At 32.4% G+C, this 17,596-nt stretch overlaps 1 protein-coding gene across 3 annotated transcripts in view; it reads left to right on the forward strand.

Annotated features, from left to right (window-relative positions):
• The window catches only part of LOC129944564 (sodium/potassium/calcium exchanger 3), a 32,028-nt gene extending 18,593 nt beyond the window's left edge, over positions 1-13,435 (forward strand). For 2 of the 3 annotated variants that reach the window (XM_056054090.1, XM_056054092.1), the window contains exons 2-8: positions 7,899-8,072; positions 8,129-8,316; positions 8,380-8,566; positions 9,726-9,806; positions 12,090-12,467; positions 12,533-12,634; positions 12,706-13,435. In XM_056054090.1, coding sequence (XP_055910065.1) covers positions 7,899-8,072; positions 8,129-8,316; positions 8,380-8,566; positions 9,726-9,806; positions 12,090-12,467; positions 12,533-12,634; positions 12,706-13,043 — 1,448 coding nt within the window. In that variant the 3' untranslated portion in view covers positions 13,044-13,435. The remainder of the gene's footprint in view (positions 1-7,898; positions 8,073-8,128; positions 8,317-8,379; positions 8,567-9,725; positions 9,807-12,089; positions 12,468-12,532; positions 12,635-12,705) is intronic. The other variant, XM_056054091.1, reaches the window with a different exon arrangement.
• Positions 13,436-17,596: the final 4,161 nt, after the last annotated feature.

Genomic DNA, 17,596 nt, shown 5'->3' on the forward strand with positions numbered 1-17,596 from the left:
TTGTGATCCAGGTGTTACGTACGTTTTTTTACATTATGACCAGACATTCCTACCAATTTTTGGAGACTTTAGTATATAATTTCTGGTTGAATATTATTTGGAAAATGTTTTTTTATTTCCTTCATATCATTACAGGTTAGGTTATTGACTGGAAAACCAACACACTCAAACCAATAGTTGGTCCGTTGTGAACCAGTTAGAGGTGGCTTCAAAGCGTTCGAGACAATAGATGTCGGAATTTTTTAGATCACTGTAGTGAAAATCATTGTAGTAAAAGTCTCCAAGGGGGAGTCTTTGTCTTTGTGAGTGGACAGGACATGAACATTGAAAGTAAGACGTTAAGACACTGGTTGGGAAGAATAAATGAGAGACAGTTTTTGGTGAATTGTGGATGACGGGTTATGTAGTCGACGTTACATTATATGTTATTATTGTTCCACTGTGAAGAGGCTTTGAGTTGAATGGCTGTGCTAGTGGCCGGTTGTTTGCTGAAAATATCTTACGGTAAAAGATGGAACAGAACATCAATTGCAGCGGATAAAGTAGGGTGCACATTTGTTTCTTGGTCCACTCATATTTAAGCAGATTGTTGGACTTTACTGAGCTTGTCACGATTTGTTGCTTTGTAGAGCGCAGTCCTTCTGCTACTCCATATGCAAGTATTTGTCTTATAACCGAGATGTGTAGCTAGTGTGTAATATGGGTTTGTAGACCCCGTTTATTACTAAAGGCTTTTTTCAAGAGAATAAAACCACAGTGGCTGTTTTAACTCCCTCATGAATATTAGGTTAGGTTAGGTTGGAGTGGCTGTCCAGATGTCATTGATGCACGTAGACCCCAAGGGTCCATTGTGATACCACTAATGAGTTTATTTATGGGAGAGTAATGAACTTAAACAAACCATTTCGTACTTTTAATAAAGTTAGAGAGACGTTTTGTGTCAATCGTTACCAGTTCACTGGCATTATCGAAGAATTGATTACCGAGAAAGTAATTCCTTCTAATGGAGAGTGCTGGACATGTACATAGAAGGTGTTGGACTGTTTCCTCTTCCTCCTCGTCCATGCAGCTATTACAAAAGTCATTTGTGTAGACCCCTAGCCTCAGAGCATGTCTTCCTAGTAGGCAGTGTCTTGTTATTACTCCAATTGCAGAGCTTATACTTTGTCTGCTCAGGGATATCAAGCCTTTTGACCGTTTTAAGTCTAGAGCTTGTGGAGACAGACGAGAGATTTAAGAGCGCCTTGGCTGTCTGAGAAGATTTGTATATCCTTGCAAGATATAACGTTTGCTATGAGCCAGGATAGTGCTTCCTTAATCGCCATTACTTCTGCCTCGAATACACTACATTGATTGGGAAGTCTAAAGTATAGACTGAGATTCAGTTGTTACGAATAGATACCACTTCCAACTCCGTGATCGGTCTTTGAACCGCCTGTGTAGAAGTGTACCGCATCGTCTTCCCAGAAGGATCTTGAAGGGATGGACACATGGAAGCTTTTACCGAATACCATTTTTGGGGTGGTATAGTCTGCGATAGATCTAAAACTGTCTGGAATAGTAGTATGTCCAGTATTGTTACTGTTCCATAAATGAGTATCGATCTGATTACCGAAGTGTATAGCCAGTATGGTATTTTTGGGGAGAAGCCCCATTTTGATCCTATGGCCTTTTTACAAGTTAAAAGCGCTACAGTAGCCTTTTTTACTCTTTCATCAATATATGCCTTCCAATTTATTTTTTTTTTGTCTAAAATGAGGCCTAAATATTTAGCTAATTGGGTGGGCTAATCTGAGAAATCTTATATGGTCTCGAAAAGAGTATTAATTTTGTTTTATGTGTATTGACGTCCAAGCCACGGATATTGCAACGTCGTCAGCATAGACAATCACCCTCTGCTTCCTCTCTGCTTCCAATGATGTAAGTAGGTCGTTTACTACCATGTTCCATAAAAGAAGCGAAAGGACCCCAACTTGGGGGTGCCTCGATTCACCGAACTGGTGGTAGTATAACTTCTCATGCTAGAAGTTACTGTCCTACTTTTGAGCATGAGACTTATAAGATCTATGAGTGATTTCTCTAATTTCAGCTTATCCATTGCTGTTGTGATCGCCTGGTAACTGACGTTGTTTAAAGCTCCTTCTATTGAACGCTACTAAGTTATATTCTTTGTATTCGAGGGAATATTCAATAATACGTACCAGCGAATGAAGTGCTGATTCTACTGATTTTCCCTTAGAGTAAGCATGTTGAGCTATGGAAATGAGACATGGTTTTAAGTTATGTCTGATGTAAATTTTAATCAATCTTTCCAAGGTTTTAAGAAAGAAAGATGATAGGCTGATTGGTCGTAGATCTTTAGGGTTAACGTGGGAGGGTTTCCCTGCTTTAGGACTCATGAATTTTTGGATTCCAGCTTAATTTTTAATCCAAGATGAGACCCAAATATTTAGGTTTGTTTGAAAACGTAAGCGGTATACTTTGTGTGAAAACGTAAGCGGTATACAGTTCATATAAGAAGCTGTACATTTATAAGACAATTCTTGTTGAAATTGTTTAATGCATTCAAACATTATTGGACGAAATTCTTAATGAATCGAGAACCCAGCGTCATGAGAGAGTTCTTTTGGCATTGATTTTTATTTCCACCTTCTTCCTAGTCAGTCAATGTGCCAAAAATAACAGCATTTCCTGCAATTGTAGTATGTTCATTCGTTAGAAAATGAATGTCAAATAAAAGTTTGCCAAAACTAACTTAGTCATACATCATAAATTAAGAACTATACATTTTTTATTCATGTGCTTACACATCTTTATATTTACTTAGTAATGTTTCCCATGCTTCTTTTTCAGGTCGGTTTTTAAATACATTTAATTGTATAAGCCAGAACTTCGGAAGCTCTTTGATAAGGATCTATAAATAATCGATTTGCAAATCAAGGTGTGTGAACCTCACTACACACCACACATTTCAAATAAAAAGGCAAAAAGGTTTGGAACTTTTTTTTGTTTTTGTAAGGAATCCTCTAAGAAATTCTATTGTACCAATTTTGTTCAAATTTATTCAATATCAAAATTTGAGCAGATACATAAATGTAGTTAAAATTCGAAGTTCGGATTTGCAATCAAATAAAGACTAATGATAATTTTCAGAAATTCAGTAATATGCTAAAATGATTTAAACTGTATCGAAAAGACAAAGATTTGTTCTTTGCAAAATCATCATACAACTGATTCATGAGATGGGAAATTTCAACAGGTATAACAGTACATAATAATAATGTTTTAATTTCTCAATATTAACGTAAACAAGTAATTTTTTTTCGAAACTCGTGAGAGCAGTATTTTTACTTAGGAAGTACAGAAAACACATATAATATATTTCAATTTTTGCATTCGTACAAATTTTCGAACTCGAGATTTTAATAAAACATATCATAACGTTGGTACAGAAGTCGAAAAATATGGGCCCCGTGTGTCTGTTCTCGACCCCACAGCCTGAAACATTAGGTCGATTTAGTTGAATCTTGGAAGCTAAGGTTTTAAGTTATGTGTTCTCTCCATTTGTTTTTAAGATCAAAAATATAATAGTCCTCATACAAATTTATTGGTAAGAAATTGAAAACTAGATTTACTCAAAAAACTAACCGATAGATATGTTTGATATTTTCTCTAAATTGGTTTTTCTTAGCTTAGCTTCTTTCAATAAAAAGAAGTATATATTTGTATATCTCCAAAAGTATGCCCCCGTTTTTGAAATTTTCAGGAACTCATGAATCGATCTGATTTCTTAAATTGAATGTTTTGAAATTTTTCTTGGCGTTTCTGGCTAAAATTTAAGAAATATTCGATTTCAAGTTTTGTTTTAAAAAAAAATATTTTTAAGAAACACTATTAAAAACTGTTTTTTGATTCAAATTTTTTGTAAAGGGTGATTTTTAAAAAGCTGTAGGAAAGTTTTTTTTTTCAAAAAAAAAAATACATACAATTCAGAAAAATAAATGAAATCTTTATTTGAATCGATAGTACGGTCCATATAATTTAATGCTTGAAGATTATTTCATGCAAATGTTGAACTTGACTATGGCTCAAATAATCCATCCGCTAAGTCCAATTTTGAAATATTCTTTCCAATTATTAGGCCGGTATCTCAAGAATAAATGCTTCAATGTTGTCTTTCAATGCATCAATTGAAGCGGGCTTGCTTTAACAAAACCCACAAAAAATAGTCTAAAGACGTTAAATCGCACGATATAGTCGGCCTATTGATCGGTCATAAAATAAATTAAAATTAATTAGGTCGCGCAACTACTACAACAAGAACTAGGGCCTAGTGACTTACAACTCTCAACCATTCCTGTGTGAAAGTAATGTTGTCAGATATGGAAGGGACCCCTTGCATGACAGTCCAACGCACTAACCATCACGCTACAGGTACTATTAATCGGTCCCGAACATGAAATAATATGTTCACCGAACTCGCCTCTCAATAAGTCCAGTGATGCGGGTGCTGTTTGGCATTTTTTTGGGCAAAAAAAAGTTGGGTATTATCTCACGGTAGTACTCACCATTCACAGTTACGTCACGATTCGCATAATTTTTGAAGAAGTACGGCCCTGTTATGCTTCTGGCTGATATATGCACTCCAAAATCGACAATTCTACTTATTTACGTACCCATTTAGCCAAAAATGAGCTTCGTCGCTGAACACAATATTTCGTTAAAAAAGTGGATCTTCGGCCAACTTTCCAAGAGCCCATTCACCAAAAAGTTTACGTTGCAGTAGGACGTTCGGCTTCAATTCTTGCACCCGCTGTATTTTGGAAGGCATAAAATAAATAAATTATGTGGCGCAACAGTCCGTTGTGAACCAGGGCCTAGTGACTTACAACTCTCAACCATTCCAGTCTGCGAGTACTGTTGTCAGAAATGGAAGGGACCTACAATTTTAGGCCGAATCCGAACGGCTAGTTTGAGAAAGCACTTTTTCATGACAAGAATTACTCTTGAAGGATTTGTCAATTCCTAGCAAGAGGAAGTACCCGCGAAAATAATTTTTTTTAAATCAAGGTGGCACGAGCGCCTTAGGTCCTTAAATAAAACTTAAAGCTAACTTAAACTACCTATTCTACCTATAAACTACTTAAAACTAGAACAACCACAGCAGCAAATCTTACTTTCTTACATTTTTGTTTTTCATATTTTGTTGACTTTTGTTTATTTTTTTATTCCATGTTTTTTTAATGTTTTTTTTTATTTTTTTGTATTTTTTTTTCTGTTTTGTATTTTTTGTTTCTATTTCTTTTTGTGCCACCGTGCCTATTCTACTTAAAAACTAAACCCTGAAACTATAAAACAAGTATGTAAGCCGGCCAAGGCCTAAAACTCCATCCCGACTACCCAATATGAAGTGCCGATTGAAGCCACCACAGTCCAACGCACTAACCATCATGCCACGGGTACTATGTATTTTGGAAGGCATCGCACCTAAATCCTTCCGCAAAATTTTCCACGTTGTTGAGTAGCAGAGGCCCAATTGCTGCGAACGGGCGACGAATCGATAATTGATGGTCAATATTAACACTGGCCGATACAGCTGCGATATTTTCTTCAGTTCGCAATGTACGTAAGCGTGTTGGTGGTTTAATGTCCAATAATGTAAATTTGGTGCGAAATTTAGTTGCAATAGTTCGAATAGCCGCTTCAGCTGGTCGTTTAAATTCACCACAAAATGGAAGAAGCGCGCGATTAACTTTCTTAACAGAGCACGCATTTTGATAATAAAATGCAATAATTTTCAAGCGTTGTTGGTTTGTAACACGGTTCATGGTTAAATTATAGACCAAACTGAAGATGTTTGACATTGACACAAAACACAAAATCTGCGTCAGCTGTTTAAACCAATGTTGCCAAAAAGATAATAGCTAAAAAATCACTCTTTACAACTGTTTTAGTTCGTTAAAATTGATTAATAGAAAACTACGCAAAGTATTCAAACAAATATTTTTTTTCACATCGAATATTTTGACTTCATTTAAAATATTTTTGCTAACAATTTTGTTTACAAGAAAAAAAATACACAAAATATCTACTACTAAAAATTTACAATAATATTTACTTCGGGCTATAGTTGCAGTTCTTTATAACAAAATTATTTATAACATATTTATATAATATTAGGTGCAACAACAATCCATTGAGAACTCGGGCTTACAACTCTAAACCATTCCTGTGTGCGAGTACTGTTGCCAAAGATTAAGGGGACGTATAGTTTTAAGCAAGAGCCAGTACTCGTGCAAGCAAAAATTATTAGTTGCAAAGGCGGGGATTGAAACGAAGACCTTTGGCATGACATCCAACGCACTAATCATTACGCCTTGGGTACTGCAAGCTTCGTTATTTTTTGAAATATTTGACAAATAGACTATGATACAACCGTCTGTATTGCAACTAAGGTAAGCAAACAGAAAGTTTGCAAATTATTTATATTTAAATAAAATATAGACAACACGCGTTCAGATTGGAATCACTTAGCGTGATACGACTTTAAAATGTCCACTTTTTTCTTTAACATAAAATATTCCGATTATTCGATAAAAAAAAATTACAAGGAATTGATGTTAAGAATTAGGGGGGAGGGGTCTTTTTCAACAAACTTCTATATACGGAATAAAATATTTTTCATATTTACATTGTATATTATTTATTTTTCTGGGCTTATTTCCATTTGCCTTAACTTATTATGACTATATTAAATGTTATGGTAAAATACTATCATTTTTCGAAAAGGCATTGAATAATAATAATAAAAAGTATATGATTAAATACCCAACAATTATTTTTTCAGCCTACCTGAATTTGGAACTAAGAGAAGGAACAACGCAAAAGGCTGTAAGGATTTGGAAAAACGAACAAGAAAGCGCAGTGTTTATTTAAAAAAAAATGTTATAAGTGCAGTTTTATCAAAGTTAATAATTAAATAAAATATACAATTTTACATGCAAACATGTTTTTTATTACATAAAGAATAGCGAAAATACTAGCTATAACTTTTGAGCACACTTCGTTGAGCTTATTTGAAATGTAATATTTGCACTTGTTATAACAATTTAATAAATTTATATTAAATATAGTAAAAATACATACATACCAATCATTGATATTTGTTGACAGGTTGTTTATAGCGATCATTGAACATTTCTGTTATTGTAAAACTTTTTCTGATTGAAATGTAACCGACATATTTTTCTGACGGAAATCTAACATTGGTGTGAAATTGAAACCAAATCAACGGAACGATTCGTCTCACTTTAAGGCATACAAGAAGAAGCGACTCAGGCAAATTAATTTCTTTCCCGAAGAAGGAGAAAAGAAAAAACAACATTTTAAGCGAACAACAACTGCGAAGTGAAATTTTTTTCCAAAAAAAATTTGTTGGGGGATTTCCGATAGATCAGTACATATGTACTTTGAATTTCTGATCACAATTACATTCAAAAAAATTTACTGATTTATTTCAATGATAGCTACATACATATAACTGGCCCCCAATTGTTTAAAAAAAACCTTAGAAAGTATGAAAAAGGCAATGATTAAAATTGTTCCTCATAAATACAAATTACAATGCCCTTTAAGCTTTATGAAGGCATACTAAGCTTCAAAAAAGATATTAAAGCAAAACGAAAAAGTTCATACATAAATAAATAAAAAGACCCTGAACAATCGACAAATTTGTGATTTCGCGCTAGATTTGGTTGCTTGAAAGATTTTTTGTATGGCGTAGTATGTATGTATATATTTTGATAGTAATAAAAACACGTATCCTTAATTATTATTCTATTTTTATAAAGCTATAATAATTATTCCATATTTAGAAATAATTTTTATTTTTGTTATAGAAATAAACTGTACACAACCCGCCATAGATGATTTCCCCAGAGATTTGTTTACAGAGGCGCAAAGACAGTCCGGTGCTGTAGTACTTCATGTGATAGCCAGTTTATATTTATTTCTAGCATTAGCTGTAGTATGTGATGAATATTTCGTACCTGCAGTCGAAAAAATCTGCGCGGGTTTGTTGAATTCACTAAGAAGAAAAAATTGTGATTTACTTCCACATTTTTTTTAGCGCTTAATATGTCAAATGATGTTGCGGGAGCAACTTTTATGGCAGCTGCAACATCCGCCCCAGAATTGTTTGTCAATGTAATAGGTACATTTATCACAGAAGGTGATATTGGAGTTGGAACTATTGTTGGTTCAGCAGTCTTCAATATATTAGCTGTTGCAGCGTGTTGTGGTATTGGGGCGGGAATGGTAAGTTTATATTTCAGTATTTTAAAAACTTAATATTCAAATATAATTTGTTTATTCAAAAAGACGATACCTCTAGATTGGTGGCCACTAACCAGAGATAGTATTGCTTATGGAATCACAGTGGCCATTTTAATTTGTGTAATGCACGATGAACGAGTAGAATGGTATGAAGCTCTCATACTGGTATCATTGTACGCAGTTTATTTGGCAGTTATGTATTTCGATAAAACATTTCAAAAGTGTGCAAAAGGTTTGTAATGGTCTTTTTTATAATGTCAAACAGAAATATTTTATATTTTTTTAGGGGAGAGTACGATAACTCAGACGGCAAAGTTAAATGGCGGGATTTGTATAGAACAGTTAAAAACAAGATTTTTTTTCTATAGAAGGGGGGAGGGCAGTCTATCTCCCCCCTAGGCGGTAGGACCAATTTAAAAAAATATGTACGCTAAATGGAAAAAAATAATTACAAAATAATGGGAATACAACTTAGTTGTATACATTTTTTAAAGGCAACTCTTTTGCCTATTAGCTTGTTTTTAATTCAAGTCATTGTTTTTGAAAAAAAATATTTTAAACTTAAAACTTAGGCAACAAAAAAAAAGGTTTAAAATGTATTTTTTTAAAACTTTATCATTGCTCTAATTTATTTTATGTCTTCTAGTTCTTGAGAAAATTGAAAATTACCAAAAAACTATTATTTCTTAAATCCAGCTTATTTAAATGCCAAAGAAACTTTGCACCCACGCCACCTTGCACCCATCTCAAATCCTATTGTGAGCCCAATCGGGTGAGTTTCAGGGGGCATCATGCCCCCATACACACCCCACTGTTGCGTGCATCCTAATTCACACACACCCACTTTTGCATACACCCTAACTCGCACACACCCCACCGTTGCTTTCACTACTCAAGCAAAAAAAAAATAAATAAATTAACATAGAAAATGTGGTTACTATCATTTTTCTCAAAAACTAAAAGACATTAAATCATCTAGTTTTCAGTTTTTGATTGAAAATTAATAAGAGCAGCAAATTATACAAAAAAAAATATTATGAAATATTGAAATTGAAATTTTTTTAAAACGTTTTCTTACTCAAATTTTGAGTTTAAAATTATTTTTTTTTCATGCATAGTTTTGACTTGATTTTAAAACTGGTTATTACAACAGAATTTTGGCTTTAAAAAACGTATAATACTTAATTGTAAGTATTATCGTTATTTTGTAACTTTTTTTTTCCATTTTAAGTAATAATTTGTTCAATTGGAGACATAGTAAAAAATGCTTGCTTTTAACTGTTCTAAAAAAATCCGTTATACAATTTTGTCCCTGAGTTATCGTACTCTTGCCTTTTTTCCAACATTCTTAAAAACATATGCGTTTAACACTAGAAATTCTATGTATGCAGGTGGTGTCGAACACGCAAGAACACGCAGTAGATCTTCAAACAGCAGTATACAGATAAAAGCAAGCAATGAAAAGGACCCAGGTTAAACATATGAACATGAAACATACAAACATTACATTCATAATTATATAACAGGAACACGCACTATACAAACATTCAATTAAAATATATTAAACTATATATGTATGTACATATGTAGTGGTTTACAATATAATAAGAGTGAAATTGTCCAATGGGGAATGAAAAACCGTGTAGAACTTATAGTTTTAAAAACTCAATGTTGTCTACTGTCCCCCAATGCTACTATACATGGCCATGCATTGGTGGTACTTGCACCAAGAAGACTGAACAGCTTTCAGTTCTAAGTATATGTGCATCACAAACCATCTTTTGTGGTGTGATCACATATATGTATGAAGTCGGCAAAAACGCTGCTTAGTGTGTTTTTCCGTCGATGCAAGTAGGTCTTTTTTATTGGAGCAGGTGCTCCAATTGTTGTTGACTCAATTGTTCTCACTCACTATAATGTGCAATATGTGCATACATTCGAAAACAATATGCATCGGTATCTCCTTTCTAATTCCATCCTCACTTCCTAATAGCTCACACTGTGTTTAATCATTATAAGAATATTCATATCCCATAGAGTGTGCGCTTAACACACAAAAAAAACATTTCTTCAAAAAGCATAAATTCATGTCATTGCCAAGTTGTAATCACGGTTTCCATATACACCCTTGTATCGCAAATCACGAGATTTTATTTTTATCTTTATTTGATCCATCCAAGGTTTTTTCTATAAGAGCTCTTACAGTAGAATAACTTTTTTCGTACATGAACGTAATAAAATCGAAGAGTCGTTAAAAGCTCAAAAATTAAATCTTAGATATTTTTAGTGCATTAGGATTAATTCCAAATTTGCTTTACTAACTTTCAGTCAATCCCAAATAAGCTTGATGCCTTCAAATCTTTTTTATTGTGTTTATGTTTTTTCTAGACACATACATGTGTACGTATGTATGTATGTAAATTTTAGTTTGCGGGTTTGCAATATTTTTTTTTATTTTGTGACAAAAATAAATTGCGATATTTGATCAAAGAAATCTGGCAAGTGTCGATATAAAAGGAAAACTGTTTTCAGTTCTATATCTTAACAAATAAGAGTTAATCGGATCTTTTCTAAATATAAGGCTAAAACAAAATAAACTGTTCAACATTTTCAAGAATATAAGACCATTGATCATCTAAACACTTCAGTACTTGTTGCATTACCGTCGTTTTCAAGAACTAAGAGGTTATCTTTTCTTTAAATCTATTCACATAAAACAGTTTCGAATATTTGTCGGTACATTTCCTTTGCCTTAAGGTTTTTAATCCAAAAGATATAATAAGAATAACAACCCCCTAAATTATGGAAAAAACAAATTAATTAATTCACTCTTATTGTTTTGAACACCAATGCATTGCTTCTGTTTATAATATCAATTTTAAACCTATAAATAAACATAGCACTATTAAACTAAACAAATGTTAATATGTATAAAACCTTAATGGTTCAACATTAGAAATTATTTAACTTAACTATTCATGTTATGCATCTTGATAAAAGACAATACATTCTAAAATAAAGTATTCAATCAAATATTTGCTATATTCTCATAAGTATGCGACTTACGACATAAATAATAAGCGTTTATATCGACTAAAAAACTAGTTCTTGGACAAATGCACAATGACTACTGGTGATTTTTAAGTTAAATATTTTTGAGAGTATATTATATATATTTTAATTTCATGAAAACAGTCGTGAATCGAAAAACGGTAGATATGGTACAAACAAGTTAACAATATTCTGTTAGGCCATGACCTGATCTTTCATTCATTCAGTTCTCCATCCGTTACAGAACATCCTATATATATGTACATACATATATAATTGTTTATTATAATTAGTTGAATTTGTTGAAAAAGTAATTAAATTTAATAAACTAAGTACAACAAATGTTTTGCAGTAAGCATCAAAAAGCTAAGCTATTGGTGCACCCACTTATATAGATAGTAGCGTTTATTTAGATCTTTGGAGCCAATATAGGTACAATGTTTTATTGTCAGATAATGTTACTTTAAGCAGCCTCTTAACCGAAACATAACCTTCATAAGTAATATGTTGAAGTTAAGAAGAGAAACAGTGTAACTTTAGGCCTATGTGCGGTGTTTATAAATATGACTAATGATGTCTAATAAGCGCAGTAATTATAGCTTCTTCTCGTTTAATAAATCATAGTAATTATATCAAGAGCACAAATTGAAAATAAAATAAATACATGTTTGTGTATTTACTGTACAATATAAACTTTATTTTAGAAATCGTTGAAAACCGCATTTGCCACAACATATCAACTATTCAACTGAACGGTGGTGTCAACAATGAACCGCCAAAATTACAACCAACTTCCGGTCAAACATCAAACCAAATTTCAACAGTTGAAGTATCAGAAGTAGAATCATCTCAAGAAGAAGAAGAGGAAGAGCGTTACTCATTGATTCACTGGCCTAAGGGCAAGAGCTGCTTTGCCCAATTTACCTGGCTTATTATTTGGCCAATACATCTTTTGTTTTATATTGCAATACCCGATTGCAAACGAGCGAAAAACAGCAAAATATTTCCAGTAACTTTTATGATGTGCATTGTTTGGATTGGATCGCTGTCATATGTTGTTGCTTGGATGATAACTATAATTGGTAACAAAAATTGGGGTTTGTTTCATATTTTATAGTTTTCTTGACAAATTTTAATTTGCTTTAAGGTGATACGTTAAAGATTCCCGACTCAGTAATGGGAATAACATTTTTGGCAGCAGGCACTAGTGTCCCAGAAGCAGTTTCAAGTGTGATTGTAGCCAAGCGAGGTGAGTTTGTGGCTAGGTTTTGAGAGACCAATTTGCCTAGAAAATTTTGGCGTTTTTGTATACATTTTCAGGACATGGCTCAATGGGAATATGTAATTCAATCGGCTCAAATACATTTGACATTCTGCTATGCCTTGGTGTTCCATGGCTCATCAAAGCTGTCTTCTTTCCAATACAACCAGGTCAAAATTTCGTCGGAATCAATTCGGCAGGATTAGAATATTCAGCTATTACACTTCTATCAACATTATTTTTGCTATACATAACATTTTCGTGTAACAAATTTAAACTGGACAAGAAAGTGGGAATGGCATGCCTCGTCATGTATTTGGTATTTTTAGTGTTTGCCTCATTAATAGAATTAAACGTTTTCTTCCGAGTGAATCTGCCAACTTGTGGACGAACTTAAAGCTCATAATTTGGCCTTCATTTAATAAGCATTCTGTAGAACAAAATTTTTGTTTGTTCGTTTTATTTGGTATTGAGATGTTAATTTTTTTTTTTTTAGATTAGTTCTCAATAGTTAAGGCCTTATCAATTCTATGCATCCTTACTTTTTATTTCTACTTTCTGTTATTTTAGTTTCTTTTTGTTGTTGTTGGTTTGTTTATAATATAATATGTAGTTGTAATTATTGATTTTTGTATATCAGTGTAAACCAATTACAACTTTAAATACACATAGAATAGAACAATACATATAAAATTGATAAGGCAGTAAAAAGAAGATTGTAAAATGTAAATATTTTTATCACATATTTTTTGTGAAGCAAAAAATAAAAAATGGAAAAAACAAACAAAACTGCATTTAAGAGTAATAATACAAAAACATGTTGAAAGCTTACGACGTAACATAATTTAGTAACTTCTTGCCTGTATAGAGTCATAACGGATATGAGTTATTGTGTGAAGGTGATCTTAAGCTTTTAACTATGAAAGGAAATTATATATACGCACAATTTCAAGTTCATCTTCTAAATCATATAAAAGAGACTGACGTTAGTAACAATGATTTCGATGATTATTACCAATAAGTGTTGGTTTTCAGCCAAACAACACGAGAAAATTCTAGAAAAAGAATTATAAAAAAATGTATTTTCAAATAAATGGTATTTTTATGAGAGATAACATTTATGTTTACGTTACATTGGGACATTTTTTGTAACAAATTTGTATAATGTTTATGTCGTTGCAATTTTTAGTCACACATTAAAATTGAATATAATTTCAAATGTTAATCGCAAAATTGTCCGAATTCTCAAACAAATAAGGCGTCATTGAATAATGCCAACAAAAAAATGTCGACGATTAATGGACAAATTTCAAAATTCGTCTTAATTGTACTTTACAATTAGTGAAATAACCAACCTTTTCATCTTTCAGCTGTTGCGGTAAAATTTAGTTTTACTTGCCTATCCTTATTTCTTTTTAACCTTCCGTCGTTGCTGCTCCCAAATTATCTAAGAGTTCAGTTGAATCCTGCTTTCCATCAGCCAGTGTCCTGCTCTTATTGTATTCTGTACATGCAACTAAAGTAGGTCTTCAAATTGTAATGTTGTGCACATTTCACTTTATATAAAAATGTGTGGCTGGCTTTAAAGACGACATGTACCCCAGTGAAAAAGACGGGCGTCGCAGTTAGACCAAAATAGAATAGCAGCTTTTAACAAAAGGTTAGAGTAGGTTTGCATATGTCGTGGCCTCTTAGATGAGAGACGAGCGAAGAAGAGTTAGGTTATAAAAAAAAATCGGTTGTTCTCGAAAAATGTTGTGTTGTGTTGTTTTGTGGTTGTATATTTGTTCGTTGTTTTGTTCTGTCTCCTGAGATTGTGGGACTGGCGAACGTATTGTATTTCCTTGTTGTTCGGGAACTTTTCCTAAGTGAACTTTCCTTTTGGCCTTTGGTACAACCCATTGTGCTCATTTAATTTATTTTAAAAATTCATACTTGTTTCCGAAAAATTTCTGAGTTTTCTACCTATAAGGTTTCCCAGATTCTACTTGGAATATAAATACTTTAACATATTCAGGTAGTTTTAATTCCTTTATTTTTACTTAGAAAGGAATTTGTATACACTGTTGATTAGTGGTAATAAGTACCAGAATACTTACTGGAGCCAACTTTGACCATTTTTTACGACTCAGCCTTATTATATTTGTCTAAGTGAAACAAAATAAAATAAGGTTTTTCATTCACTTTCGAAATTTAAGATCGACTCTTTTTTTAAAGAAAGAATTTTCAACACATAAACGGGTAGGGGATTTGTGGTGAGGCCAAGGTTGAGCGTATATAAATTTTGAAATTCGGCGTTATTTCATGGCACCTTGAAATAAAGCCAAGTAAAAGGCAAATGTTGTACCCGTGGCATGATGGTTAGTGCGTTGGACTGACATGCCAGAGTTTTATTCACAGCTACTGCCTCTAGCGAGGAATTGACAAATTGTCCAAGAGTAACTCTTGTCATGAAAAAATGCTTTCTCAAATTAGCCGTTCGGATTCGGCATATAAACTGTAGGTTCCCTCCATCCCTGCAATTAGTCGCACACAGGAATGGTTGAGAGTTGTAAGTCACAAGGCCCTGGTTCTCTACGGACCGTTGCGCCACCTAATTTGTTTTATTTTTTATTTATAAAAGGCAAATTTTCAGCAGTTGGGATTAATTCACTCAAGCAACGAAAACTTATTCATGAAATGGCTAAATAATAATTTCCAATAGTTCCAAAACGAGGTAGTTACTTGTTTCTTAAGACGGTGTACTAAAGTGGCCAATATGATCCACTAATTATCTTTTATGACGAGTAATTATATATACTTCTGGAAGATAATTTTTTAAGCAATTTTACCGGTGTCTTATTTAAAATAGTTTTTAAATATAAAATTTTTCTTACAATCATATTGTTAAGATGTTCCTTTTAGCATGTGGTTTTTATAATCTGCTTCAGTTAATGTTCGTACAAATTGTTATTTATATATGAATTGCTATTATGAACCTCTAAATTGACGGATATTGAAATAAGTTTTTTTAAATTGAAAAAAGTTGTTGACACCAACTACCAACAGAATTGTTTTTGGGCTCAAACTGTAAGCAAGGAACATTCTTAGTCCATAGTGTGGTTGCAGTAAACAGCATAACTGTCAAATTTTAGTCAGGTAAGAGTTATACAATAACTTTCTATCTTAATTTCGTCAATAGCTGTAATAAGTAATTTGAGGCTTCGTCTAATATTTATTTATTTATCTACGATTTTAAGGCTCAACAGATTACTGCACAATATGCACATAATTTATTTAAATAATGTTAAAAAATAATACATACCTATAAGATTTACTTCTTAAAAATAAATAATGTGTATCATTTTTGAATTTAATTCTTGAAAATCAATTTTTCCATCAATTTCATTAAAAGAAGGTGTTTTTCTCTCAACGTTCTTGATGGAGCATATAGATACAAATTAAAGCGAATAAGTTAGGACATTAGATGTGGTAGAACGAAATATCACGCGAGTTACATATTTGTATGGTGACCTTCGTCACATCAAAACATCAACCTTAAATGGTAATTCAATAAATGTAAAATTGACAAATAATAAAATATGAAATTGAAAGATAATACATAAGTAAATTGTTTGATCAGCATATTAATAATAAATGTAAAATATATCTGATCGAACAACTTAAAAATATAATGATTTTACACAGAGTTTGGACAGAAGTTCTAATGCATTTTATGAAAGACAAACCTTGGAAAGCGATTCTTGGCCTTTTGAATTCAATCGGAGAAAAATTGTTGGTGAGGTTTCTAGATAACATCCGCATATTCGAGAATAGACCTTACAATAGTATTTATTATAGAGCACAACTTGAGTTTAAGGGTCCTAGCATTGAATTGGCTTTGGCGATAATAGCATCGACATGAGGAGCAAATGAAAGCGTGGAATTAAATGTTATTCCTAAATCTTTTACTTTTGTAGTTCTCTGAGGATGATTGCAATCTAGAGAATATGGATATATTATATATGCACAAAGTGTTTCCTATTGATAAAATAGAGAAACATTTTTAATATTCCATTCGAAGTTTAAGTCAATCGATATCGCTTGTTACTTTCAAAAATCATTTGAGGTCATCATTGGCATTGATAAGGTTAACAATGTCATGATAAACAGCAATGGACCAAGACTTAATGGGCCTTGAAGTATATTCTTTAATTTTAACTTTTTTTATTTGTATTTATTTTCATTATTATCAAGTAAAATAAATTACAATGGATAATATTTGTATAAAGCCTAGCTACCAAGACTATCAGCAAGATACATAAAATACATCGGAAAAATAGAATATATAAGATTAAATTATCAATGTTTATGTGTTTTAAGTAAATCAATAAATGAACAGTTGTGAAGAACAATTGGGTTAACCTTATGACATACGAATAATGGTGTTTGTATTGCAAAGATGACAGTGTAAAGGTGTAGTTTTGTTGAATAGAAATGAAATGAGAAAACATTTCATCATACATTTTTAGCATTTTGGTGGATAAAGTATGTGGAGTAGTGATGGTTATAATTACTCCATTTTTCTTTCCTTTTACTAATTTTAGGATAAGAGCTTTTAATTTTCTGTTGTTTTGAGGGTCAAATGAGACAAGCGTTTTCTCAGCTGCAATTTTAGCTGCTGTGTCTGCTTCCTCGTTACCAAGTATCCCTACGTGACCGGGTACCCACATAATTTTTATATTAATTTTGATTTTTGTAGCTTTGTTAATTGAAAGAGCAAAACAGAACAAAATTGTGGCAGAAGTCCATTCGTTATAAGGTTTTTATTTTAGTCGACTATAGCAAAGGTAGTGAAATGTTCTGTTTTAGAGCCATCTATAAAAAAAAGTTCCAATTTTCGCTTTTGTATTTGTGTGCTGTAGAATTATACAGTGCTCGATCAAGTTTGTTTGTTTGTGGACTCTTTGT

The sequence above is a fragment of the Eupeodes corollae genome, chromosome 2, assembly GCF_945859685.1.
Source record: "Eupeodes corollae chromosome 2, idEupCoro1.1, whole genome shotgun sequence".
Classification (NCBI taxonomy): Eukaryota; Metazoa; Arthropoda; class Insecta; order Diptera; family Syrphidae; genus Eupeodes; species Eupeodes corollae.